Genomic DNA, 24,955 nt, shown 5'->3' with positions numbered 1-24,955 from the left:
GCAGAGCAGCGTATTCCTGCATTGCCCAAAGTGGTTCAGTTTCATTTAGTATCAGAGGCTCTGCCTTTTGGGAGGGAACAAATAATGGAGCCCTTTTTTTGTTTGTTTTTGTGACATAGTCTTGCTCTGTCATCTAAGCTGGTGTGGCACAATCTTGGCTCACTGCAATCTCCGCCTCTTGGGTTCAAGCAATTCTTGTACCTCAGCCTCTTAAGTAGCTGGGATTACAGGCGTGCACCACTGCACCCAGCTAATTTTTGCATTTTCAGTAGAGACAGGGTTTTGCCATGTTGGCCAGGCTTGTCTCAAACTCTTGTCTTCAAGCAGTCTGCCCACCTCAACCTCCCAAAGTGCTGGGATTATAGACTTGAGCCACCATGCCTGGCCAATAGGGCCCTTTTAGACAATAAAATAAAGTCCTTCTTGGCATCAGGAAAAGTTGATGCTTTGTTTGACACGAGGGCTCCATCTTTCCGCACTTGTAAATTGAATGTCCTGTGGGTGATTGTGTTCTTTTTTTTTGAAAAAACACAAAGCTACCGCAAATTAAGATTGTGTTCTTAGGTTTGAGAGCATTTGTTCCCTTCATTTTCACCCTGTTTTCACATTTTATGTAGAATGGTGTCTTTAAATCTCATCTGAATTTAATTTAATGAACTACATGACACTTAGGAATTATGAGTTGATGACGATACTCTAGCTTTCTGCATTTTGTCATCGTTTCCATCTGTGCCACATATGAAAAATGTTAGATTTCTGTTCCTTGGCACATTGGATGTTATATAGGATGGACAAGATTAAAAAGCTCTTGCCCTTGACACTGTAACCAGGAGTTCTTCATCTGGGGTCTGTAGACATCTGGGGGATCTGTAGCAAGCTTCTTAGGACATCCTTGATTTTCAAGGCATCTGAGGCCAAATAATGGTTAAGGATGATCAAATAGAGGGTTCAAGATCCTGAAATTGAACTAGATATATCTTCTGGTTCGGAATTATTATGGTAGTGTTTTGGTTTTGGTTTTGGTTGTTTGCTTGCTTGCTTGCTTTTAAAGAAATTGCCTTGAAAAAAAAATCTGTTTTAAAGCACGCCTGTGACTGAACACCATTCAGCTTTGGTCATCTTATGCACTAAAATTGTGTGTGGAAACCAAAGGAAAACAGGAGAGTGCCATCTAGAGGCCTTAACAACAGTTTGGTCCTAGGCTTCTCCCTACACAGAAGTCTTCAGCAACTTCCTAAATTAAGAACACTTTTTTCCTCTTAAGTAACTGCAGACCATAAACATGTGTGTCAATGACAGTTATAGTCAATACAGGGGCTGCTACGGTTGTGGCTGTAGCCTTACTACTCTGGAAACAGAATTTTAATCAAGCTTAATATTGTAGATGACGTTTACTTTATAAGAATGTAGAAGTCTTTCAGATGTACACTGCATTTGAATATACTTTTAATTATAAAGCAACCACAGATTAATGCCTGATGTAAGAAATCATTTCGATATAGGAACTTTGTTGTATTATCTTTTAAAATTAGAGTAAACTAGGCCAGGCCCGGTGGCTCACGCCTGTAATCCCAGCACTTTGGGAGGTCGATTGAGGCAGGCGGATCACCTGAGGTCGGAAGTCTGAGACGAGCCTGACCAACATGGAGAAATCTCGTCTCTACTAAAAATACAAAATTATCCAGGCGTGGTGGCGCATGCCTGTAATCTCAGCTACTCGGGAGGCTGAGCTGAGGCAGGAGAATCACTTGAACCCAGGAGGCAAAGATTGCAGTGAGCCGAGATCGTACCACTGCACTCCAACCTGGGTGACAGAGCAAGACTGTCAAGAGAGAAAGAGAGAGAGAGAGAGAGAAAAAGAGAAAGAGAAAAAGTAGCGGCCTTGTAGGCCCAGGACTTTGGATTTCATTCTGAGGGTTATGGGAAGAGGCTGGAGAAATACAAAGTGGTGATATGCCCAAATGTATGCTTTGGAAAAATTCCTTTTGCCTCTCGATGGAAAATAGATTGTAATGGAGTGAAAATGGAAGCGGAAAGTCCAGGTAGGAGACTTTTGTAGTGGTGTAAGCCAGAGATGATGATGGCTTGGATAAAGACATTGAATTACTGGTTCAATGTTGAATTAATGTTGGGAAATTTGGATCCCCCAACAACTCTGTGCACTACAGGGGCAGTGTAACATGTAATTAAGACTACCAGGTGAAGAGTCGGGCTGTCTGGTTTGAAATCTGACTTAATAGCCATGTGACCTTGGACAAGTCTCTTTACCTCTCTGGTGCCTAGTTTTTGCTATTCCTAAAATGGGAACAATGATAGTATATTCCCTCCTAGGATTGCTGTGTAGATTAAATGCGGAAATAATCATTGTAAAATGCTCAGAAGATGCATTAATACTGTTGTTTTGGTATCATCATCACTGCCTTCATCACAACTCTTACTCCCACATCACCCTCAGTGCCCACAATTTATAGATGAGAAAACTTAGAAATAGATGGTAGTTTTTGAAATCAGAATATAGGTTTCTTGATTGTGAATCCATTGTTCTTTCTGCAATATAATCTGTAATATGAGCTCCCAGAGAAAAATTTCTGTTGATCTGAATAACTGTAGCTCACAGCTCAGTTTTACATACCTGTGACTGTTTAAATAACATTGAGAAAATGATAAATAAGGCTAGCTGAATCCCAGGGCATAGGAGAGAAGTCACTTGTGGCTCTTTCCCCACACACCTTGTGCCATCAGAAATTCAAATTCCCTGAGTTTTGAAGAACAGTATTGCACACCTAAGCCAAAAGCATTAGTATGCACATGGTGGTACATTTAGGAGGATAGAACTGAGTATTTTGTGAACCTTGTAAGACACTGAATCTCTTTAGAGGCTATTCTGTTCTTCATTAGTTGTGTTAAGTGAAGCCATACATAATAGAAATAAATGAAATCCATGGATTATTCCCATACCTTTTCCGTTCAGACTTTTGGTGAAGGCATTAACCAGACTACCACATTCGAGTTTCTTTTTCTCCACCTCTCTCTGCCTTTGCCTAGCCCCTTCTGGTGGAGTAAGCAACAGAATAGGTAAGGATCACAGAGCAAGAGAGACAAAATGAGAGGCAGGGATTTGGAGAGCCTCCCTGCTGACTTTGCCCCTGGTTCCTCTGCTCCCCTGGTGCCTCTGCTCACCAGAGACTGAAGGCAGGCTGTTTGTCCATTGCAGAATGTGAGCATTTGATCCGTCATATGCTGGTGTTAGACCCCAATAAGCGCCTCTCCATGGAGCAGATCTGCAAGCACAAGTGGATGAAGCTAGGGGACGCCGATCCCAACTTTGACAGGGTGAGCCGGGAACCGCTGCCACAGGGAACTCCTCTGAAGCTGCTGCAGCCTCCTTTGCATGTAATTGTAATTAGGCCGTGACCTGAAAAGGCGGACACTGGGAAGAAACTATTGTGTAACGCTAAAGCAGCACACGAAGCAAGCAAGAAGGAATGAACAACCAGTTGAACTGTTGGAGAATAGTTATCCGGGTTCCCTACCATGTGCCCCCAAATTATCGTCTGTTTTTGGCTTCTGACATAGTACAGCCTGCAGTTCTGCAGCTTACCTACGATGGGGATGTCACCTTCCTCTTGTCTTAATGTGCTCAATTCAGTGGCTTCTGTAGCATGCTTTTACTTAAACCACTGTGACCATCCCAGGTACTCCAGGGAGCTCATGAGACAGCGGGATGTTATCTGTTCAAAGCTGATCACTCAAGGCTGTCTTCCTTAGACTTTGTCTGAGGCCAGAAAGCATCCCAAGCTAGAGGGCATAGAACAGTTTGGTCATTATATATGCTGTGCCATATCGATGTGGTTAATTGGGGGGTTGACAGCTTCCCCTTTTTTATGTTACAGTTAATAGCTGAATGCCAGCAACTAAAGGAAGAAAGACAGGTGGACCCCCTGAATGAGGATGTCCTCTTGGCTATGGAGGACATGGGACTGGACAAAGAGCGGACACTGCAGGTATCTCTGAAGGAGTGGAGAACAAAGTGGGAGGTAGCAGTTCTTCCTCTAACCTGCTTTTTCCATTTTTCTCCTTCTTGGGAACTTGGGCCTTTTTTTCCCTCCTGTTTTTCTTCCTCTGCCCCTCCCTGGGCCTTGGACAGAAGGAAGGAAGGTGCTTTGGCTAATGTTATTACTGAAAGGGTTCTGGTCATCAACATGCCATTTCACCAGGGTTTTGTACTCTTTTCCCTTCTCTCTTGGTAGTCATTAAGATCAGATGCCTATGATCACTATAGTGCAATCTACAGCCTGCTGTGTGATCGACATAAGAGACATAAAACCCTGCGTCTCGGAGCACTTCCTAGCATGCCCCGAGCCATGGCCTTTCAAGCACCAGTCAATATCCAGGTGGGCAATAACTCCAGTGACCTAGTTCAGGACAAGTAACACCAGGGGGGTAAAGGTTAGCTGTTGCTCACTAACCCTAAGCCATGAGAGCTTCTTGCTCTTCCTTACCTCTGTCTCCCATTTGTCATCTCTTCTTTTGTCAAAGGCCAATCAAAGATCTGAACCTTTTTTTGACAGAGAGGAGGGATGAGCAACAATAGCTGTGCCTTTTGTTTTTTTTTAAAGAAATAGCAAATCATGAGGCGATGCTATCCTCTCCACAGGATGCTTCCTTGTTGTGACTTCTAACGGCAGATGAACCAAAGCCTTTAGTACTCAGGGAAACATAGACTTTAGCAATCAAGACTACTTGGAAAGACTCATCATTTCTCTCTAGTGTTAAAGGTATGCACGTATATGTATGTACTGCTTTCCAGGCGGAGCAGGCAGGTACCACTATGAACATCAGCGTTCCCCAGGTGCAGCTGATCAACCCAGAGAACCAGATTGTGGAGGCAAGTAGCAGCCTGTGGGAATTGTCAGCTGAAACCACTTTCTTTGCCGTATCCTTGCTTCCCTTCCTTCTGATATCTAATTCGATGGTGTTTCCCTCCACCTCAGCCGGATGGGACACTGAATTTGGACAGTGATGAGGGTGAAGAGCCTTCCCCTGAAGCATTGGTGCGCTATTTGTCCATGAGGCGGCACACAGTGGGTGTGGCTGACCCACGGTGAGTATCTGGCCAGCAGCCCTGATTAACACCGGGGCAAAGAATTGTCACCTGACTTTCAGTGTCTACCATGGCATATTTCCTATTACATTGTATCCCCAGAGGAGCTCTAATCCAGTGGCCAAGTGGACAATTAAAATTTAAATGAATAAGGATCCAAAATCCAATAACTCAACAGTTTCCCACAGTGTTTTCCCAAATTATTCTCTCATGGTGTTTCCTGCTGCCTGCACACTGGAAAAAAATGGACTGAAGGCTAGCTTGCCCCATGTTTGTTTCATAGTTAAAGACTCTCAACATTAAAATAGGCTTACCTCTTTCCTGGATATTTTCTTTGCTGAGTAGGAAGGGAAGGTTGTGGCAAGAATTCTCCTGAGAGGTCAACTCAGGGCAAAGCTGGTTTTCTTATAAATGTCTCTTTTCTCCCACTGAATTTCCAAAAAAGACTCTCATGCCTGCTGATGTGCTTGCCTTAGGTCTCTTGTTCTCAGCGTATGATCAAACAGGCAATAGGGGAGCATTCTGGCTCCACAGACTATATGTCAGCTGCAAAGGGGTGGAGCCCTGAGTCACTCTATTAGTGGCAAGATCTCTTATTTTTAAAGTATGCTGTAAAACCTACCATTGTAGCAAGATATCCCTGTACATCTAGTACTTATCTGTCCTATCAGCACTGACAAGAGGAATTGCATTCTTTCCCTAGTGAATCAGTTGCTACTTCAGGGAGCCATTATCTTAGTGGATGACCCATGTTCTCCAGAAACTTGGTGTTCACGTCCAGGCTTTGAAAACCTGAACTGGACTGGTGCCGGTATTTCCTCTTGGCTCAGAGCCCTTGGTTTGACATGAATGGCTAGTAAAGAATAGCAGTCTCTCATCCAAACAGTAAAGGAGCAGAGAGTTAAATTCCACACTGTAGGCTTTTGCTTTGCTTTAGGATCTTAGAGAGAAACCTAAATTTAGGAAGAAAATAAATAAAATACAGTAAGTTGTACTGAACATAGCAATGCCATCAATTTTGAGATATAAGCACTTTTGAGTAAGAATGTTAACCCAACTTCTCTGTCACTCTTTCCTATCAGCACGGAAGTTATGGAAGATCTGCAAAAGCTCCTACCTGGCTTTCCTGGAGTCAACCCACAGGCTCCATTCCTGCAGGTGGCCCCTAACATGAACTTCATGCACAACCTGTTGCCTATGCAAAATTTACAACCAACCGGGCAACTTGAGTACAAGGTACCTAGATATGGGAGAGGGCTGGCTCCAGAGGAAACAGACTTGAGCTTCCTTTGAGAGGCTTTGAGGGACCTTCCCTAGGACTTAAGGGTTTTCTTATAGAGAAAGATGATTTCTCTTGCAAAGCAGCTCGGGTGAGAAGGAAGCATTCTCTAATCTCCGTCATGACCTGTGGCTCCCTTCATTTCCATAGATTAGTATCTTGCCCCTTTCTCCCCACCTGCCTCTCATCTCATGGTCCGTCCTTCCCATTCTGCCCCTGGCAGGAGCAGTCTCTCCTACAGCCGCCCACGCTACAGCTGTTGAATGGAATGGGCCCCCTTGGCCGGAGAGCATCAGATGGAGGAGCCAACATCCAACTGCATGCCCAGCAGCTACTGAAGCGCCCACGGGGACCCTCTCCGCTTGTCACCATGACACCAGTGAGTAGCAGCACAGAGCCCAGTTTACTGTCTTCAGAGGCTTTTGATAAAGAGGTTATGAGCCTAGGGTTGGAAACCCAGGGCCAACTTACATGTCCAAATTTCCTCTTTCTCCAAACTTAGGATGCTCCAGCCCATTTTCTTCAGGCCAGTAGACTTTTCCACAGTTTGGTTTTGGCAGACTTACTTAGCCGAGTTATTTCTACATTGAACTGTGCTCCTGCAGAGCTCATTCTTCAGTGGGCGCTCACAGGTACCCTGGTTAAGTCCAGCTGCACTCCTGCCAGCTTGGGCCAGGTAGCAGCAGCCTAACTCACGGCCTTCTCCCAGGCAACCTTTCCCTGCCAGAAGGCAAAAGTGCCCTCGAATTCATTAGTTTCTAGACTGGCTTCCAAAATTGCCTTCTCACCAACACTTTCTCCATTGATAAATCCCACCTCACATTTTTGGCACAACCTGGATCACTTGATGATTTGCTTCCGCAGCTGTAGCCTAGTCAGTTTTTCTCTTAGTCACATCTCCTTCATATGATGGTCACATGCAGAGATTTTTCATCTCCCCTGGATTCTGTTTATTTCTGGTTATTTTCCTGTCATAGGTTCATTCATTTATTCATTCAATCTCATAGTACCGTAAGATTGGGTAGTAACTATATCCGTAACCCTTGGAGATATTTTAGGGCAGTGCCACTTTGAGGACCCTTTCCCTCCTTTAATCCATCCTTTGTAAAATATAGTGAAAGTGAGTCTTTAGAAAAATGAAAATTTAAAAACATATAAAATACAAGGCTAAATTTTTTATTGAATTCAGACAAAATTAGTCTGTTAAATTGCTAAAAGTTTCTCTTTATTTTTTTTCTCCCACTCTTAACTCTGCCTTTTTTTTTTTTAATTTAGTTCCTTTTTATTTTTTTAAATTGCTAAAAGTTTCTGAAAGGTTTTTGTCATGAATTGGTAACAAAACAGTTTGTGGGCATGGGTCCATGGGCCACACTCTCAGTAATGAAAGAATTATGTATCATAGCCCTTGGCATCACTGACAAGATCAATAGTACAAGATCATCTGTGATTAACTACCACAGTAATAACATGGAAAATTAGGTGGCAGAGGCATTCAGAGATGGGTGAGACAGATTTGGAAGGACCATGGTCAGCTTTATGGGAGGTGGAGTTACTTCCTGTGTCCATTGTAACTGTTTTTGCCAGGGTCACTAACAGGTTCTTATTGATAAATCCAGTGGACATTTTTAATCTTTTATCTTTTTGGACATCCCAACTGTATTAATCACTGTTGACTTTTTTTTTCCTTGAAATATTTTCTGTTTTTGGTGTCTGTGGCACCACATTCTCTGTGCCTCTCCTTTTCACATTTCCTTTCTGCTTGTTCCTTAAAGTTGGCAAAACCCAGAGTTCTATCCAGGCCCTATTCTTATCTTCCTTTATGTACTCTTTCTAGGTAAGTGTGTTCACCCCCATAATTTCAGTTACCATCTGACTCCAGCCCAGAAATACTCTTCTGAGTTCTACACTTATGTAACTATGACTGCCTACTGGATGGATTTAGTTGGTCATCCCACAAGTATTCACAACTTTTATTCAACATGTTCCAAATGAACTTACCATGACTCTGTGAAACGTGTTCCTCCCCTTGGGTGACAGTGAATGGCACCGTCATTCTCCTGGTTACACAAGTTAGGAATGTGTATTTTATCTTTAACCCGTCCCTCCCTTATTCCCCATATCAAATCAGCTATCCAGTGCCTGTGAATTAAACATCTTACTTCTCCACTTCCCATCCCTTAAATCAGGTCACTTGTCATCCATTGCATGGATTGACACAGTGGCCTCCTAACCGACTTCCTTGCTTCCAGTTATGTCCCCTGATCCCTGCCACCAGTCCTTTTCACACTGCAGCTAAAGTAAGCTGGCTTTTGGAAATATAAATCTTATAACATCATGCCCCTGCTTAAAATCCTTTAGTGATTCACCACTGTTCTTCCTCAGACTTCTTAGTGTGTTATTCACGGCCGCTTATAACTGGCCACAGTGTTCCTCTCCTGCCTCATCTACAGCCACTTCCTGCCTCACCCTGTTCACTCCACCCTTGTAGAACTGTGGTAAGGGATCTGGAAACCCTAGGAGCTTTCAAACAAAATTATTCCAAGAGGGTTTTGTTTTGTTTTGTTTTGTTTTGTAATTATCCATTTCGTACAATGCTCTTTTATAATAATTGAAGTGTGATTTTTGTCCTAGTGGCTGAGGCATAGTGATTATATGGGCACCTAGGCTGTGGGTAGCTAGCAAGGATGCAGATGGGAAAGTCACAGTGATGCATGCATTGTGGTGGCTCTCATTTCACTCACGTTTTGGTGGGTAACAACTATTTTAAAGCATTGAATTGAAACTACACAATTGTATCTTATGTACTGAAATGTAATTTCAATAATTCACTATGTTTTCTTGGAGTTAAGACATTTAAACTCTGGAAATAACAGTAATACGAAACAACAGGTCAACTCCTAGACATTCCAGGTAAACAATCTTCTACTATATTTTTAGGTCCTCAAACACCTACAGTCCTTCTCTTTTCTTCAGCTTGAAAAGCTGTAACTCCTGTCCCTCTTTGTCTGGCCAGTTCCTATGCATCCTTCAGGTTCCTGCTAGGTGTTACCTCCTCCAGGATGCTTTCCTTAATTTGCAAGCACCCCCATTAGAAGACTTGGTCGTCCTATTTTGTAATTGTCTGTTTACTTTTCTCTATCCTCTACTAGACTGTAAAATGAGGACAAGGTCTGTATCTGTAAATTCAAATTTTATTCTGCAACATAGTGGTGATTCAGTTATTTATTAGATTAATAAATGAATGAATGAAGATAAATAAGTGGAAGAAATTCTAAGTAGGATTACCTAAGCAAGGTCAAAGTGGACAAATAGGTATATGACATCCGATATAACCCAGGGGTCCTAGAAAAGTTCTGTAAATAAGAAAGTCAACAGAAGGTCCCACCCCAAGCCCAGTTACTAGAATAAGAGGCATTGTAGAATAAGCTGCCACCTTGAGCTTTTCCTTCCTGTCTCTCTTCAGGCAGTGCCAGCAGTTACCCCTGTGGACGAGGAGAGCTCGGATGGGGAGCCAGATCAGGAAGCTGTGCAGAGGTAATGTGACACCTGGCAGTGCTTGCAGAAGTCCTTGGGCAGGCTCCCCCTGCAACCAGCGAAAGGTCACCTCTGCCCAAGGAGGTGGTACAGTGCAGCTTCAACATTTGTGTGGTCACTTTGCTCAAGCCAGATGGCATGTTCCTCCCCACATGGAAGTAACAGAAGACTACCCAGAAAATGTCTTTTCTGTAAGCACCATTGGAAGTCCCCTAAGTGACAGCAATAACCATAAGAACTTTCTCTTTCCTCCCTCCTTCCTTGTCCCCTGCCTTCATATTGCAACTCTGATAGTATTCACAAGGCACAAAGCCTGCTCCTACCTGCCAAGAACTGTTTACTGAAAAGGAATTGGAGATTTGGGATGACAGTGATCCTAGCTAGTCTGGCCATGGACCTCTGGCATGGACTCTTTCTTTCCAGGAGAATGAATACCTCTTGTACTGTTTGCTGTGTGCTTCTTCCACCCCCTTGTACCAATCAAGAGATCTTGAAAAAAAGAATATGGGATTCGGGCCAGGGACAGATGCAAATATCCATTGTTTTCAGAACCTTGTTGAGAGATGCCTAATTCACAGAGAACGGCAGTGACCATCAGGCATGCTATGCTGTACTGTTCATTTGGCCTCAGTTCCATTAGCCCTGCTCCTCAGCTCCCTGCATGTCCCCTTGTGGGAGTTGATTTTCTTATTATCTGGGGAGGGGGTTTCACCAGAATCCAGCATGTATTTTCCCAGAAATACAGGTGTTCTTCAAGATTATATGTTTTTTTCCTTTGAGGGAAGTTGAAATAAAATGGTTTTCTTGGGCTTTTGGGGGAACTTTGGGTGTCTTTATCAAATGGTTATTAAAGCACTAATGGCTTACTCTTTGGCAAGTTCACATAACACTAATTACTCTACAGCCTGTTACCTGATTTTAGCTTAAAGGGGCAAGGTAGTTAAGAATGAAATGATACCATTTTTTAAGAACCTGACAGCTGCTGGCTAGGACTCTCATCCTACCCCCAGTAGCTCTGTATGAGAGCTGCTATTCAAAAAGCAGCTGGTCCGATGTGGAAAGAAAACCATGGCAAACAGTGGCGTTGGCAGGTGGATCAGCTCCTTCTACAGCTTGGCCAATAGAAGGAAAATTGTGGTAACTTTTTTTTTTCCTTGATGCTGTTGTTTCTGTAGTTTGCTGATAACAGGGTATATGCAGTTACAAATGCGCCCTGCTGGGTCATGAAGAAATGAGAAATCAGGAAATTTGCTGCCTTTCTACCTTAAAAGAGACAGCAACATTTTATCTTCTTTGTCATAGACTTTCCTTCCTCCAGGTCCACCTTCTTTCCTCTTTAGACCAACATTTCAAGGGTATAATGCCTATCAGTTTTGATGTAATAAAAAGGTATAGTGCCTCTTTTATTCATGCCCCTAGAAGAGCAGCAGTGGTGGAGGAAGTCATCCACCAGACGAAGAGGGACCAATATCTTATTAATGGTATTGACTAAGTGGTGGGTCTGAAAGATCCTCAGAGGAAAAGCCATCAGCTTGTGAACTCTTTGTCTTTTGAAACTCTTCTGTTTTTATTTTTTGCCTTGCTTTTTTCCCCTAAAAACAATTCTAAACATTTCATGTGGTTTTATTTCTTCATCCTCTACAGAATGTTGGTTCCCCAAGGACAACATCAGTTTTTCTTCTCTGATGCTTGAGTTATAGTCACTGAGAGAGAGGGAAGGAGTGGTTTTGGAATTCACTTATCCCCAAATGGAAGGATCAGTTTTGTGTGACCTGTAGTAAAGACAGTCTCAAACCTGGGGCTTATGAGATCAAGAGACATACACAGAGTCCTTCTGAACATCTCCCCAGGTTCATCTCTAGGAATAATCCTTCGGGCTCATTTCCTCTGACTTGTATTTTAGAAATTTAGAGGGAAAGATGAATAAATTAACATGGAGAAAATAAATTCTTCTACCAAACAGAATGAAGCAAGGAAAAGTGATCTCATCTTTGTGAGCTAGATCTGCTTTCTGTCTTCTCTTCAATGGCTATTCTTAGGTTCAGAATTCAGCCACTTCATTGTCAAGCCAACTTCTGTTGGCCAGCCGGACATGTTTCACTTCCATCCAGTCAGGGATCTGTTTGCCATCGAGCCCTTCGTGAGTTCTGGCACTATCTCACTGAGTGCTTTGGATTAACTTCTAATGCTTCTTGTGGAGGAATATTCCTGTCTGTCTTTTTTACTATGAAATGTGCTCCTGCTTGTTGCAGGTACTTGGCAAATAGGTCCAAAAGACATACACTGGCCATGACCAACCCTACAGCTGAGATCCCACCGGACCTACAACGGCAGCTAGGACAGCAGCCTTTCCGTTCCCGGGTCTGGCCTCCTCACCTGGTACCTGATCAGCATCGGTGAGTAGCCACATGAGCTGTGCGAGCTCCTTGAGGCTCATCAGCCAGGCACCCTTCTGATTAGTCTCACAGCGACGGTGACTAGCATCGTGGCTTTAAACTGAAGCCAGCTGTCATCCTGAACTCACATCTTCTCAGCTCCTTGCACTAAGCAATGCACAGGGCAAAGGTTTCTTACTGCGCCCTGGAGCAATGCGAGATTCCTCTCTCCCATTACCCTGCAGACCTGTTTATTGTCTGCATTTGATTCCCATGATTCTAGATGCTGATTCTTAGATAAAATTGAACTTGAGACCTGCAAAGAAATGAAACTCTCAGAATGCCACCTGGAAACAGGAAGATTTGTAGCCATATCAATAGACTTGACCTTTAATAATCCATCACCTTCAAAAGAATGAGCATTTCATATCATGTTACCATTGAACCACCAGCTTGGAAATGAAGACAAAGCCCCTTGTGAATAGTAGAGCAGAGATCCTCTTGAGTGATGTATTTAAGAGGTCATTCTTTCAATATTCTGATGGCAGGATCTTCTGCTAGGTTCCATTACATTTATAATCCATTCTCTTGAAGAAATAAAAGCAAGTTTAACTTTCCTGGCCAAGAAAACTTCATTGATGCCAAGTAAGCCTGGAAGCAGGTGCGGAATGACACTTTGCTAGATGAAGAAGATTATTATCTTCTGTGAATACCTTGATGACTAAAAATCTCAGTCATGTCCAGTCTGAAGCCATCCCCAAGCTCATGGCCCACACGTTCAAAGCCACCACCAATTGCTAGAGCGTAATCTCTGTATTTTGGGGAAGACAGTGAAAAGCAGCCTTGGGAAGGTTGAAAAGCAATCAGATTCCAAGGAAAACAGGTTTATATATGTATTGTTATGAAATCTTACAACCAGCCCACACTGGCAAGCTTTATTGTGGCTGGTTATCCATTTGGCATCAACATAATCAGCAGAGGCAGGTGAACTCTGAGCAGACAGACATAATTAGTGCCACGTTGGAACCCTAAAAGGAGGAAGATAAGCTTTTATAAATGACTGTGAATAATTTAATAAAAATGGTCTGCTAGGAGTAGCAAGAATGATGATTCAAAGATAAAACTATGATGTCACAGAAAAACAGGCTTTTTCTAATGAAAATCTCTCAGGACCTACAGTGTTTGTGCACATTAAAGAGCACTTTGACCATCATGGCATGTGTATACCTATGTAACAAATCTGCACGTTCTGTACATGTATCTCAGAACTTAAAGTATAATAAAAAATACATATATACATACATAAATGCATAAAGAGCACTTTGAGTGATTACTGGAGAGCTGCCTTCTCCTCCCCTATATGTTCCCTGTGACGTCTCATGACTTTGAGCTCTACGCTGCTATCTAACAGACCCTTCATTCCTCCTTTTCTCCTTGTCTCCATCTTCCCTTCCTTCACAGCTTGACACTGTGTTTTAGCCCTTGTCCGAGTCTGTTGTTTAGCTGAAGTCCTTTAGGTATTCTTGTTGAGTTCTAGGTGTTCCTCAGGAGGTCTTCTTTTAAAGGGAACGTGAAGATCAGCACATTTCCAGAGTCAGGCTTTATCACAGACCCTATATTCTATTGACATTTCTTCCTCAGGAAGGATCACACTGGCCACCGCTCTGTCTGTGTGATATCCACCCTGCCTAGAGTCATTGTCAAGGCCTTGCCTGCTGGAAGTCTGTTTGCTGTCTGGTTTCATGTGAACCTTTTTGGTGTTTTGAGGGTTTCCTGTGGCCAAGCCTATTTAAATTGGAAGAAAATGAATGTTTAATGAGGGGCAAATTGCGTAAGGTGGGGCATTTGCGCAAACCCAGCATGTCTTGATGGCATCACTATACAAATATGCAGCAAAAGAGATTAAAGCCAGTCTTCAGGGGAAATGACAAACTTTCCAAGGCTATAAAACATGGAGTATGGGTGGCCTGGATTGGTTCTTGAATTCCTTTCATTTTCTGGAGGAAATGATTAAAGAACAGTATATATAACTATCCTACTGGGGTAGAAGAGATGAAGTTCAACATGGAAACAGAAGAGGGGTCTAATCAACCGTTTCATATCTGGAAATGTGTAATTTAAGGTTAAAAATGTTTAAAAAGGTGTAACTAAAAAAAATGTTTTTAAAACTAACACAAGATAGATTTTATCCAGGTGGGGAACCAAGTCCCTGTTTGGAGAGTATGGTGTGGGAATATCAGCCTAAGGCAAGGCCGTCGTGAATTTGAACGTGATTGCAAATATAAATAAAATCAAGCACAATTGATACTTAACAATGCTTCTCAAATGAACAGCTACGTCAGAACTGTTCCTCTGAGGTTACGGTGCTGGACTGACCTAGGTATCGGTCTCTTCACAACCTGAGCTTCTGAAAAAGTCATGAACACCTGGACCTGGGATTATTGCTCTGATGGGAGAGAATGCTTTTTGTGCAGAAAGACTGTATTGGCTGCTTGAAGAACACAGCTTTTTGAGGTGATCAGAAACGCATCCATTATCAGAAAACATTGAAAGCATAGGAGTCAAATTTTAGGAGAAAATAGTACTTGCTTGCTATAACTCAAAAAACCTGAAGTAAAAACAGAACTGACAAGTTATGAGGAAATGCTTCTGAACACAGCTTTCATGATCCCTGTTCCTGGATTGTGGCCCTTCCCAAAGTCATTTGTTTTTTGTGTTACTGAAACAAATACATGTTCATGCCCATTTCATTAGCTCACTGTTGGGTCAAGCCCCAGGTAGAGTCTGAAACTAAAGTCATCGTTAGCAAAGAGAGGGCAAAAGGCTTTCACCTGCTGCCAGAACTCTCTGGATACTTCTGCACTGTTATTAGATTCCTTCTGGTCCCATGCTGTCTGCATTGTATTTGAACTCGCTTGTTAACCTGCTTCCTGAGCTGTGGTTCTGCTTCCGTCCCAAATGAATCACTGGCAAGGTGGCGCATCATTTCATCCAAAGTTCAGTGCAATGGCATCTCTGCCCTGGACATGAAACCCTGATCCTTTCCATCTGCTACTGGAATGCTGCCTTGGCAGTCTTTTATCTGCTTACCTCAACCCATAAACATCTCTTTCTGATCATCAGGTCACGAGTGTAGGTGTTAGCTTTGAACCCTGATGCTGTCTTAGGCATTCCTTATGAGTAGCTTGTTCTTTCTTTCTGTAAGATTCTGGCTGTGTTCTGATTGAGCAGTGGGGTCTTTGAAGGTAACCCATATGATTCCTCTTTCATTAGGAGGTTGGGCGAGTGCTGCTGCTCTGAGAAGTTGATTTTCACAGTAGGTGACCTTATTTGTGTTGACCAGGTATGTGCAGGATCTCAAGGCCCACATTCCTTAAGAATTTGCTATCTCCATCCCAGGATCAGAAGTCTTCATTTTCCCCCACCCCCAATCTCCACCTTCTATTTTCTAGCACAGAACCTGTGAGTTCCAGGCTAGGCCTTTGACCACAAAACTGACTGTTGTTTTCCTCTGGTCATACAGAGATTATTGCGCAGAGAAAACTTTGGCTCAAATGGTGAATTTAAGGTTTCAAAAGGCAGTAGATAGAGACATGATTATAAAAGAGCAAGAGTTCCTGTACAGCCTGCCCTGGAGGATATTAAGAACTTTACTGTCTGGCCTAGTATTTTTTTTTTTTTTTTTTTTTTTTTGAGATGGAGTCTTGCTCTGTCGCTAGGCTGGAGTGCAGTGGTGCAATCTCGGCCCACTGCAACCTCTGCCTCCCAGGTTCAAGCAATTCTTCCGCCTTAGCCTCCCGAGTAGCTGGGACTACAGGCGCGTGCTACCACGCCTGGCTAATTTTTTTTTTATTTTTAGTAGAGACGGGGTTTCACCATGTTGGCCAGGATGGTCTCGATCTCTTGACCTCATGATCTGCCCACCTTGGCCTCCCAAAGTGCTGGGATCACAGGCGTGAGCCATCACTTCTGGCCTCTCTGGCCTAGTATTTTTATAAGAACCAAAGGTACTTGATCTCAGGACCTTACCAGGCTTGGAAAGTAAGCCAACTGAAGGTAAGTAGAGTTGGAAGATGTTCACCTGCAACCCTCTAAAGGGAAGCAGGCTAGACAAATGACCAATGTCTGGAAATGGCATGGAAGTGGCATAATATGCAGGGCCACCCGGGCAGCCAGTCATCTTTAAGTTCGTCTGGAACAGCAGTCCCTGTGTGATTTGGTCAAAGCCTCTGAGTCCTAGCCTCTAACCTTCTCTTCCCATGTATTCAGCTCTACCTACAAGGACTCCAACACTCTGCACCTCCCTACGGAGCGTTTCTCCCCTGTGCGCCGGTTCTCAGATGGGGCTGCGAGCATCCAGGCCTTCAAAGCTCACCTGGAAAAAATGGGCAACAGCAGCAGCATCAAACAGTTGCAGCAGGTAATGGGAGAGGTGGCAGGCATCCCTGGAGGAGCATGGGTGACAGAGGCCAGGACTGCAGGAGGACTGGGGTGGTAAACGTACCCCCTTTTATATCAGCAACATTGACGTTTTATAGGTTAAAAAGTATAGCTTTTTGGGCCAGATGCAGTGGATCCCACCTGTAGTCCCAGCACTTTGGGAGGCCAAAATGGGAGAATTGCTTGAGCCCAGGAGTTCTAGACCAGCCTAGGCATCATGGCAAACCCCTTCTCCGCAAAAACATTAAAAATTAGCATAGTCCCATCTACTCGGGAGACTAAGGTGGGAGGATCACTTGAACCTGGGAGGTGGAGGTTGTAGTGAGCCAAGATTCCACCCCTGCACTCCAGCCTGGTGACAGAGCCAGACTTTTTCTTTTAAAAGAAAAAGAAAGTATAGCTTTCCAGCGCACTTTATTTACTTTGTGTTATGTACAGCCCTCCCTAGGATCAAACTTGCTCCCCCTATGAAGGGAATAAATTTCTCTACTGTCTGTAGTTCATTGGAAAGGAATTTCTGGCCTTGGGTTTCTGTGGGAAGCACCAGAGAACATACTTCTCACTCTGTCTCCCATGCTGGAGTGCAGTGGCGCAATCTCGGCTCACTGCAACCTCCACCTCCTGGGTTCTAGCAATTCTCCTGCCTCAGCTTTTCAGGTAGCTGGGACCACAGGTGTGCGCCGCCACACTGGCTAATTTTTGTATTTTTATTAGAGATGGGGTTTCACTACGTTGGCCAGGCTGTGTCTCGAACTTCTGACCTCAAGTGATCCACCCGCCTTGGCCTCCCAAAGTACTAGGATTACAGGCGTGAGTCGCCATGCAACCCTGGCACTCCACTCATGATTTAGGGCACTGGGTCTTGCTTAAACTCACTGTACATTGTTACCACCTGCATTCTCTCAGGTGGTATGGAATGGCACTTTCAAAGGAAGGAAACATACCTCTATATGTTTCTGTACTGTAAAGATTCTATAAAGAGCCAGCTTCCTTTCTGCCTTTGTGATGACCAAGTTTCCAGTGGCATGTGCTTTGTACACAGATTCCACATTGGACATCTTTACTCATACAGAGGCCATCCTTGATGTTTTCCATTCATTCATACAGAACAGGGTGTGAATATATTTAGTGCACCAGATACCTATATAAATGAGTCAATTGCTCATCAAGGACACTGTTCTCTTGCGGCTCTTTCTGCCCATGAGACCGTGGGGGCAGATCTGCACCTGCTGAGATCACTGCATGGGGTGGGCCTGGCTACATCCTATCTGTATTAACTACTTTCCCTTCAGGAGTGTGAGCAGCTGCAGAAGATGTACGGGGGGCAGATTGATGAAAGAACCCTGGAGAAGACCCAGCAGCAGCATATGTTATACCAGCAGGAGCAGCACCATCAAATTCTCCAGCAACAAATTCAAGTAGGCCCTCACTCTTTGCTGTCTCCAACTTGTTTGGAGTTTGCTTTCAGGCTGATTTGCCTGTGCATTTTGGAGGAGACCACTCAGGGCAAAGTGGATTTGAGTTCTGTTTATGGTTGACATGTTTGAGTAAAGGTAATCAGACCTTCTGGTGAACAACAAAAGCATAAATCTGAGACACACATAGTTCTTTCTGTTCCTTCCCTTCCTGAGAATAGCTCTGAGTAATCTTCAAGCTCACAATAATTTTTTTTCCTTTCCCCATATACGTTTTAGGACTCTATCTGTCCTCCTCAGCCATCTCCACCTCTTCAGGCTGCATGTGAAAATCAGCCAGCCCTCCTCACCCACCAGCTCCAGAGGTAATGAATCATTTTGTGTTGTGCCTAAGCCATTGTCTCAATAGCATGGTACCCTTGGCCTGACTCGCTGGGAGATAATGGACTGACTTGAGAATTCATTTTGCAAGAATCTATTTGAAAAGAAGATAAACCAGTGTAAATTTCAGGACCCTTCTTGGAATCCCAACTTCCTGTGCCACTTCATTTTCCTAGCTCCATGAGCGAAATAATCTGATACCTAATACAGGAGGCCAGACACAGGCCCACAGTGACTTCGCTGCCATTTTGGCTGAGAAGTCTAGTCAAACGAGGTGGGGATAGGTTTTAAATGACTGTGGTGGATGGCTTATGTATATTTTTCTAACATGAAGCCTTATCAAAATAAAAAAAAAATTTCCACTTATATATGCCGTATGGCTGAAACTTAAGATTGTACTGTCACCTTAGGAAGCTTCTTTATGTATCTCTTTTGTTATTTTTAAGGTTAAGGATTCAGCCTTCAAGCCCACCCCCCAACCACCCCAACAACCATCTCTTCAGGCAGCCCAGTAATAGTCCTCCCCCCATGACCAGTGCCATGATCCAGCCTCACGGTGAGTGGAGAGGTTCAGACTAAACAGTTCATTATATGCCACATGGGAAAAAATGATGGTCTCAGTTTTGAGCACCACAAACCATTTGAAAGGCAGAATATCATAGTATTCAGGGGTATGGGCTGTAGAGCCAAGCTGCTTTGTTTTGCATCCTGGTTCCACCAATTTCTTAGCTGTAAACCCTTGGCTAAGTTAACTTGACTTTTGAATTAGTCCGTTTTCACATTGCTATAAAGAACTAACTGAGACTTGGTAATTTATAAAGGAAAGAGGTTTACTTGACTCACAGTTCCACGTGGCTGGGGAGGCTTCAAGAAACTTAAAATCATGGCAGAAGGAGAAGCAAGCCATGTCTTACACAGTGGCAGGAGAGAGATTGCGTAGGGGAAAGTGCCAGACACTTAGCAAATGACCAGATCTCATGAGAAGTCCCTCACTATCATGAGAACAGCATGGGGGAAACCACCCCCATGATCTAGTCACCTGCCACCAGGTCCCTCCCTCAACACCTGGGGACTACAAGATGAGATTTGGGTGGGTACACAGAGGCAACCCGTATCACTTCTCAAATGTCAACTGTACCATAACTGATCTGGCACAAGATGGTTTTCAATAAATGTTAACTATTATTAATATTTTTAATCAAATCTCCAGCCCTGCCAAATAAAAAGCAGTTGCCAGAATCTTCCTTGTAGTCATGCCTCCGTTTGGCTGTCCACTATGCATGTGGGCCCCTCTCTTGCGGGCGTATAGATGAGAATGAAGATAAGTGTACCGTGACTGTGTGAGTCTTCAGAGGTCAACCATCTGAGGATCTCTGGAGTGACACTCCCCAAGCTACGTTCCTTGTCAGCCTCCCTAGCATCCTTGAGAAGAGTCTGAATTGGCCTTTGGGCACTTAAAGTGGAGTCCCCCAGCCACCAACATTGGCAGAAAAAGTAAGATCTCAGGTTGTATTCCAGACCTGCTCAATTGGAGTGTGCATTTTTAACCAGATGCCAGTCCATTTGTGTGCATGCGAAAGTTCAAGAAGCGCTGCCTAGATCTGAGTTACCCAAAGTATAATCCATGGACCAGCTTTTAGAAAAGGGAGCCGATTGGAAACACAAATTCTTGGGGGCCCACCCTGATCTACCAAATCAGAGTTTGAAACAGGATTATGTCGATCGGGCCCAGGAATCTTCTGTTTAATGAGTTCTCCAGACTTGTCTTAGGCACACTGCAGTTTGAGAAGCACTGTTCTAGCTGGTGTGTGGTTTGAGTATCCTCATCGGCTCTCATTACTCCTGGCTGGCTGGTGACCTGGGCACTTGGTCACTCTGAGATTCCTTTCTCTCCAGGTGCTGCATCTCCCTCCCAGTTTCAAGGCTTACCTTCCCGCAGTGCAATCTTCCAGCAGCAGCCTGAGAACTGTCCCTCTCCTCCCAACGTGGCACTAACCTGCCTGGGCATGCAGCAGTCTGCCCAGTCACAGCAGGTCACCATCCAAGTACAAGAGCCTGTTGACATGCTCAGCAACATGCCAGGCACCGCTGCAGGATCCAGTGGGCGGGGCATCTCCATCAGCCCCAGTGCCAGTCAGATGCAGATGCAGCACCGTACCAACCTGATGGCCACCTTCAGCTACGGGCACCGTCCCTTGTCCAAGCAGCTGAGTGCTGACAGTGCAGAGGCTCACAGGTAAGACCACCTAACTTCACCCAGCCATCTATGCATGGGGATCCAGGTGGGAGGAAGCCCCTTAGCAGGGTGAGAGAAAAGGAGGAAGGAGAATGGGTCTGATTAGGCTGTGCTCTTGTTTCACCCTTTATAAAATCAGGATGGTGAGTTTGGGATGAACTTGTCAGCTTTTTATTGACGCAAGGTTAAAATTCTAAAGAGACTGAGGTGGAAAATGAGAAAGCTACCTTATTATTTGCTTACAAAGAAGAAAATGGCCAATTAGAAGAGTGTATAAAAATGCCAGTTCCCCTTTTCTTGAAGGGAGCATCTTGAAGTTGTTTCCTTCAAGGTGAGCTAGATCTATTACTCACGCAGTGCCCTTAGTCCCTTGGAGGTTACTGGACAAGCCAATAATGTAATAAGTAGGAACAATACGTACATCTGCCATTTCCCTGTTGCACCACAGCTCTCTGTGCAAGTGGGTGCTCCCTACTGAGGAGGAGGAGGAGCTGTTCCCTGGGGCGTCTAGTACTTGTTACGTGGATGGCTGGTACTCACTCCCTTTTGTGTCTGCAGCTTGAACGTGAATCGGTTCTCCCCTGCTAACTACGACCAGGCGCATTTACACCCCCATCTGTTTTCGGACCAGTCCCGGGGTTCCCCCAGCAGCTACAGCCCTTCAACAGGAGTGGGGTTCTCTCCAACCCAAGCCCTGAAAGTCCCTCCACTTGACCAATTCCCCACCTTCCCTCCCAGTGCACATCAGCAGCCGCCACACTATACCACATCGGCACTACAGCAGGCCCTGCTGTCCCCCACGCCGCCAGACTATACAAGACACCAGCAGGTTCCCCACATCCTTCAAGGACTGCTCTCTCCACGGCATTCGCTCACCGGACACTCGGACATCCGGCTGCCCCCAGCAGAGTTTGCACAGCTCATTAAAAGGCAGCAGCAACAACAACGGCAGCAGCAACAGCAGCAGCAGCAACAGCAAGAATACCAGGAACTGTTCAGGCACATGAACCAAGGGGATGCGGGGAGTCTGGCTCCCAGCCTTGGGGGACAGAGCATGACAGAGCGCCAGGCTTTATCTTATCAAAATGCTGACTCTTACCACCATCACACCAGCCCCCAGCATCTGCTACAAATCAGGGCACAAGAATGTATCTCACAGGCTTCCTCAGCTACCCCGCCCCATGGGTATGCTCATCAGCCGGCACTGATGCATTCAGAGAGCATGGAGGAGGACTGCTCGTGTGAGGGGGCCAAGGACAGCTTCCCAGACAGTAAGAGTTCAAGTACATTGACCAAAGGTTGCCATGACAGCCCTCTGCTCTTGAGTACCGGTGTACCTGGGGACCCCGAATCTTTGCTAGGAACTGTGAGTCACACCCAGGAATTGGGGATACATCCCTATGGACATCAGCCGACTGCTGCATTCAGTAAAAATAAGGTGCCCAGCAGAGGTAAGTGTCTCCTCACAGTGAAAGTCCTGGACCAGTCTGCCCTCATCAGCTGACTCAGTAATGTTACCGTTTTTCAGTTCGTATTCTGTGTTCCTAACAGAAAAAGAATTTCTGAGAAGAGCTTCAGGACCTTCCTGGGGAGAAGCACATAGGAAGTGGGTGTTGGTGTGGGTGAGGGGTCCATTTTCATACACAGAGGACAATGATACAAAATCAGCACTTAGATGATCTGTTTCCCTCATTCATACCACAGTTCCTTGGAATCCAGAAAGTCTTGTCTGCCACCAAAAGAGCTAACTTAACTTCTATAATAGAAAAAAGTCAGCCAAACACAATGTAGAGTAAATAGTGCTGGAACAAGAGTCAAAGCACCTGAATTCTGCTCTGGCTGCTGTCATAAATACGATAACTTCGTCATTTAAACTCTCCGATTCTGATTTTCCTCATCCGTGAAGAAGGTGCTGGAGGAACAGTGGTTCCTTACAGAGAATTGTGGGGATGAAAACATATATATATGTGTTTGTTTTTACATAATGTTTGTGAGAGACAGAAAGAAGCACATTCAGATCATCTGAAATGTATGGTTTTAGTGCATAAATGTGAGGTGTTATACTTTGGTCATTTTATTAGTGAGCTAAATGCAGAATATTACAGTATCATAAGGGGCCCCATATGGTTTGATTTTGTGCCACTTTATAATTAATGAGTATGTTCATTCTCATTCTGAAGGAGATTAGGATTATACTCAGTAAGTTATACTTGGAAAATATAGTTCCATTGGCATCATAGCATTCATCCTAGACAAAACCAGGAATCTTGTGGGCCGGGCACAGTGGCTCACACCTGTAATCCCAGCACTTTGGGAGGCTGAGGCGGGTGGATCACGAGGTTAGGAGTTTAAGATCAGCTTTGTCATCATAGTGAAACCCCGTCTCTACTAAAAATACAAAAATTAGCTGGGTGTGGTGGCACATGCCTGTAATCCCAGCTTCTCAGGAGGCTGAGGCAGGAGAATCACTTGAACCCGGGAGGCAGAGGTGGCAGTGAGCGGAGACCACCATTGCACTCTAGCCTGGGTGACAGAGTGAGACTCTGTCTTGAAAAAAAAGAAAAAAAAAACCCAGAATCCTGCAATTTACCACCCCTCACCTGCCATCCAAGGGAATAAAAGCAATTGATCCGTAAACTGTACAACCCTGAGACTGAGCAGTGTCTTCCATCCCTCCCTCCCTGGAATTACCTGCATCTTCTGCCCTGTCCTTTAAAGTCAATGCCGAAAACTCAGCTCTAAGGGGAATTAGCTCCTGCAGCACAGAGCAGTAGAGAAGACCTTGCTGTAAAGCCGTGTCTGTGAAGAAGACTTGATGGTGTCAGGTTGTACTCATTCTACACTCTTAGGGAGGAAATTGTTACCTCAAATGCCAATTAAATCCCGACGTTTTTAACAGATGGTTGTCACGCAGCTCAGAGGTTGGCGCCAGTGAGATGTATTGTGTTCACCTGTGACTGCTGTAGTCTCAGTGGACACAGAAGGGTGGGAGCTTTCAGAACCAGGTAGTAGGTGGACTGATGGTTTTTAGGATTGGGAGGGAAAAACTAAGAAATATCACACTTGTTAGATGGAAGAAGAGATTAGATTTTTCTGAGTTCATATTATAGGGCAGAACTAAGATCAAGATAGAAGTTGCAGCAAATTTCAACTCCCTGTGGAAAACCCTTATAAGAACTCTCCAGAATAGGCTGCCTTAGCAGCCTGGGAGCTTTTTAACAGAGGTGGGATGATGGTATGGGAATGCTGTGAAAAAGATTCCCATGCAAATGGACACTTCTAGCAGATAAACACACCATACTTGGCATGAAAAGGAGATGAGCTCACACTTCTATTGTGCTCCCCATGTGCCAGGCACCAAATGCTGTTCATATATGGATTCATTTAATCCTCACTACAACCCTAGAATAACCAACTCTTATTCCCATTTACCAGTGAAACAGTGGAGACACAGAGATTAAGTAACTTGTCCCCAAGGTCAAGAGCTAGTGAGTGGCAGCTGAACCTAAGAGTACTCACACTAGCTGTCATTGACACAAGAGATGCTCAGCGAGTGTGCAGGGCACTGAGGAAGGAGCTCAGCTGCAGCAAAGTGCCTCCGCCCTCCACCCCTGCCCCCGCCTGGGTTACCGTGCACTTTCAATACTTTCTGAAATGTTTTTCTTCAAAAATTATTTTCCCTAGTTTCTCTTTACCTTCCTTCCTGTGTGACTTCTACGCGTAGAACGGCTGGAGAGCACAATTCCCCATTGTCCCCTGATTGTCGGAGGAGCCCTTCCTTGGCAGGCACGCTCGTCCGTTGAGTACCCACTGTTGGTGCAAGTGCTGTGGGCGTACCGGAGAAGGGAGAGATTAGTTCAAACCCAAGGAATGAGGTCGTTTCCAGCAACAAGTGGATGTGGGTTGGGTCCTGATGGATGAAGGACGTTTGCCATTTGGATCTAGAGGAGAAGCAGGAGAAAAGAACAATGGGTGAGACTGTCAGGGAATTTTCCAAGGACAGCAGCAGGCTTGGCTGGCTTGAAGTGCAGTGTACGTGAAGGCAATAGTAGAAGCTAAGGATGGGGTTTTCTAAAATGCATCATCTAGATTCCGCTGCATTGTGAAAAAAAAACTCAAGTTTCTCTTTCTTTTTTTTTTTTTTTTTTTTTTTTTTTTTTTTTTTTTTTTTTTTTTTTTTTTTTTTTTTTT

The 24,955-nt window shown here is 44.4% G+C and overlaps 1 protein-coding gene and 1 long non-coding RNA gene across 8 annotated transcripts in view; one reads left to right on the top strand and one right to left on the bottom strand.

Annotated features, from left to right (window-relative positions):
• SIK3 (SIK family kinase 3) overlaps window positions 1-24,955 on the top strand; it is a 245,081-nt gene that overhangs the window by 207,774 nt on the left and 12,352 nt on the right. For 2 of the 7 annotated variants that reach the window (XM_017523349.2, XM_017523346.2), the window contains exons 7-21: window positions 3,215-3,333; window positions 3,894-4,004; window positions 4,251-4,394; window positions 4,811-4,888; window positions 4,995-5,104; window positions 6,187-6,340; window positions 6,607-6,762; window positions 9,847-9,917; window positions 12,170-12,313; window positions 16,562-16,712; window positions 18,025-18,150; window positions 18,427-18,512; window positions 18,975-19,084; window positions 20,425-20,764; window positions 21,323-22,215. In XM_017523349.2, coding sequence (XP_017378838.1) covers window positions 3,215-3,333; window positions 3,894-4,004; window positions 4,251-4,394; window positions 4,811-4,888; window positions 4,995-5,104; window positions 6,187-6,340; window positions 6,607-6,762; window positions 9,847-9,917; window positions 12,170-12,313; window positions 16,562-16,712; window positions 18,025-18,150; window positions 18,427-18,512; window positions 18,975-19,084; window positions 20,425-20,764; window positions 21,323-22,215 — 2,793 coding nt within the window. The remainder of the gene's footprint in view (window positions 1-3,214; window positions 3,334-3,893; window positions 4,005-4,250; window positions 4,395-4,810; window positions 4,889-4,994; window positions 5,105-6,186; window positions 6,341-6,606; window positions 6,763-9,846; window positions 9,918-12,169; window positions 12,314-16,561; window positions 16,713-18,024; window positions 18,151-18,426; window positions 18,513-18,974; window positions 19,085-20,424; window positions 20,765-21,322; window positions 22,216-24,955) is intronic. The other 5 variants (XM_017523352.2, XM_037736656.1, XM_017523354.2 and 2 more) reach the window with 5 other exon arrangements.
• On the bottom strand, window positions 335-6,174 carry LOC119470333. Its single transcript, XR_005199218.1, has 3 exons — window positions 5,419-6,174; window positions 3,181-3,798; window positions 335-908 (listed from the first exon to the last, which is right to left on the bottom strand). It is a non-coding gene; the product is annotated as an uncharacterized LOC119470333 (long non-coding RNA).

Source organism: Cebus imitator, unplaced genomic scaffold (genome assembly GCF_001604975.1).
Source record: "Cebus imitator isolate Cc_AM_T3 unplaced genomic scaffold, Cebus_imitator-1.0 Scaffold28, whole genome shotgun sequence".
NCBI classification, from domain to species: Eukaryota; Metazoa; Chordata; class Mammalia; order Primates; family Cebidae; genus Cebus; species Cebus imitator.
The sequence above is the reverse complement of the archived record's forward strand: the minus strand, read 5'-3'. Positions and strand labels throughout refer to the sequence as shown.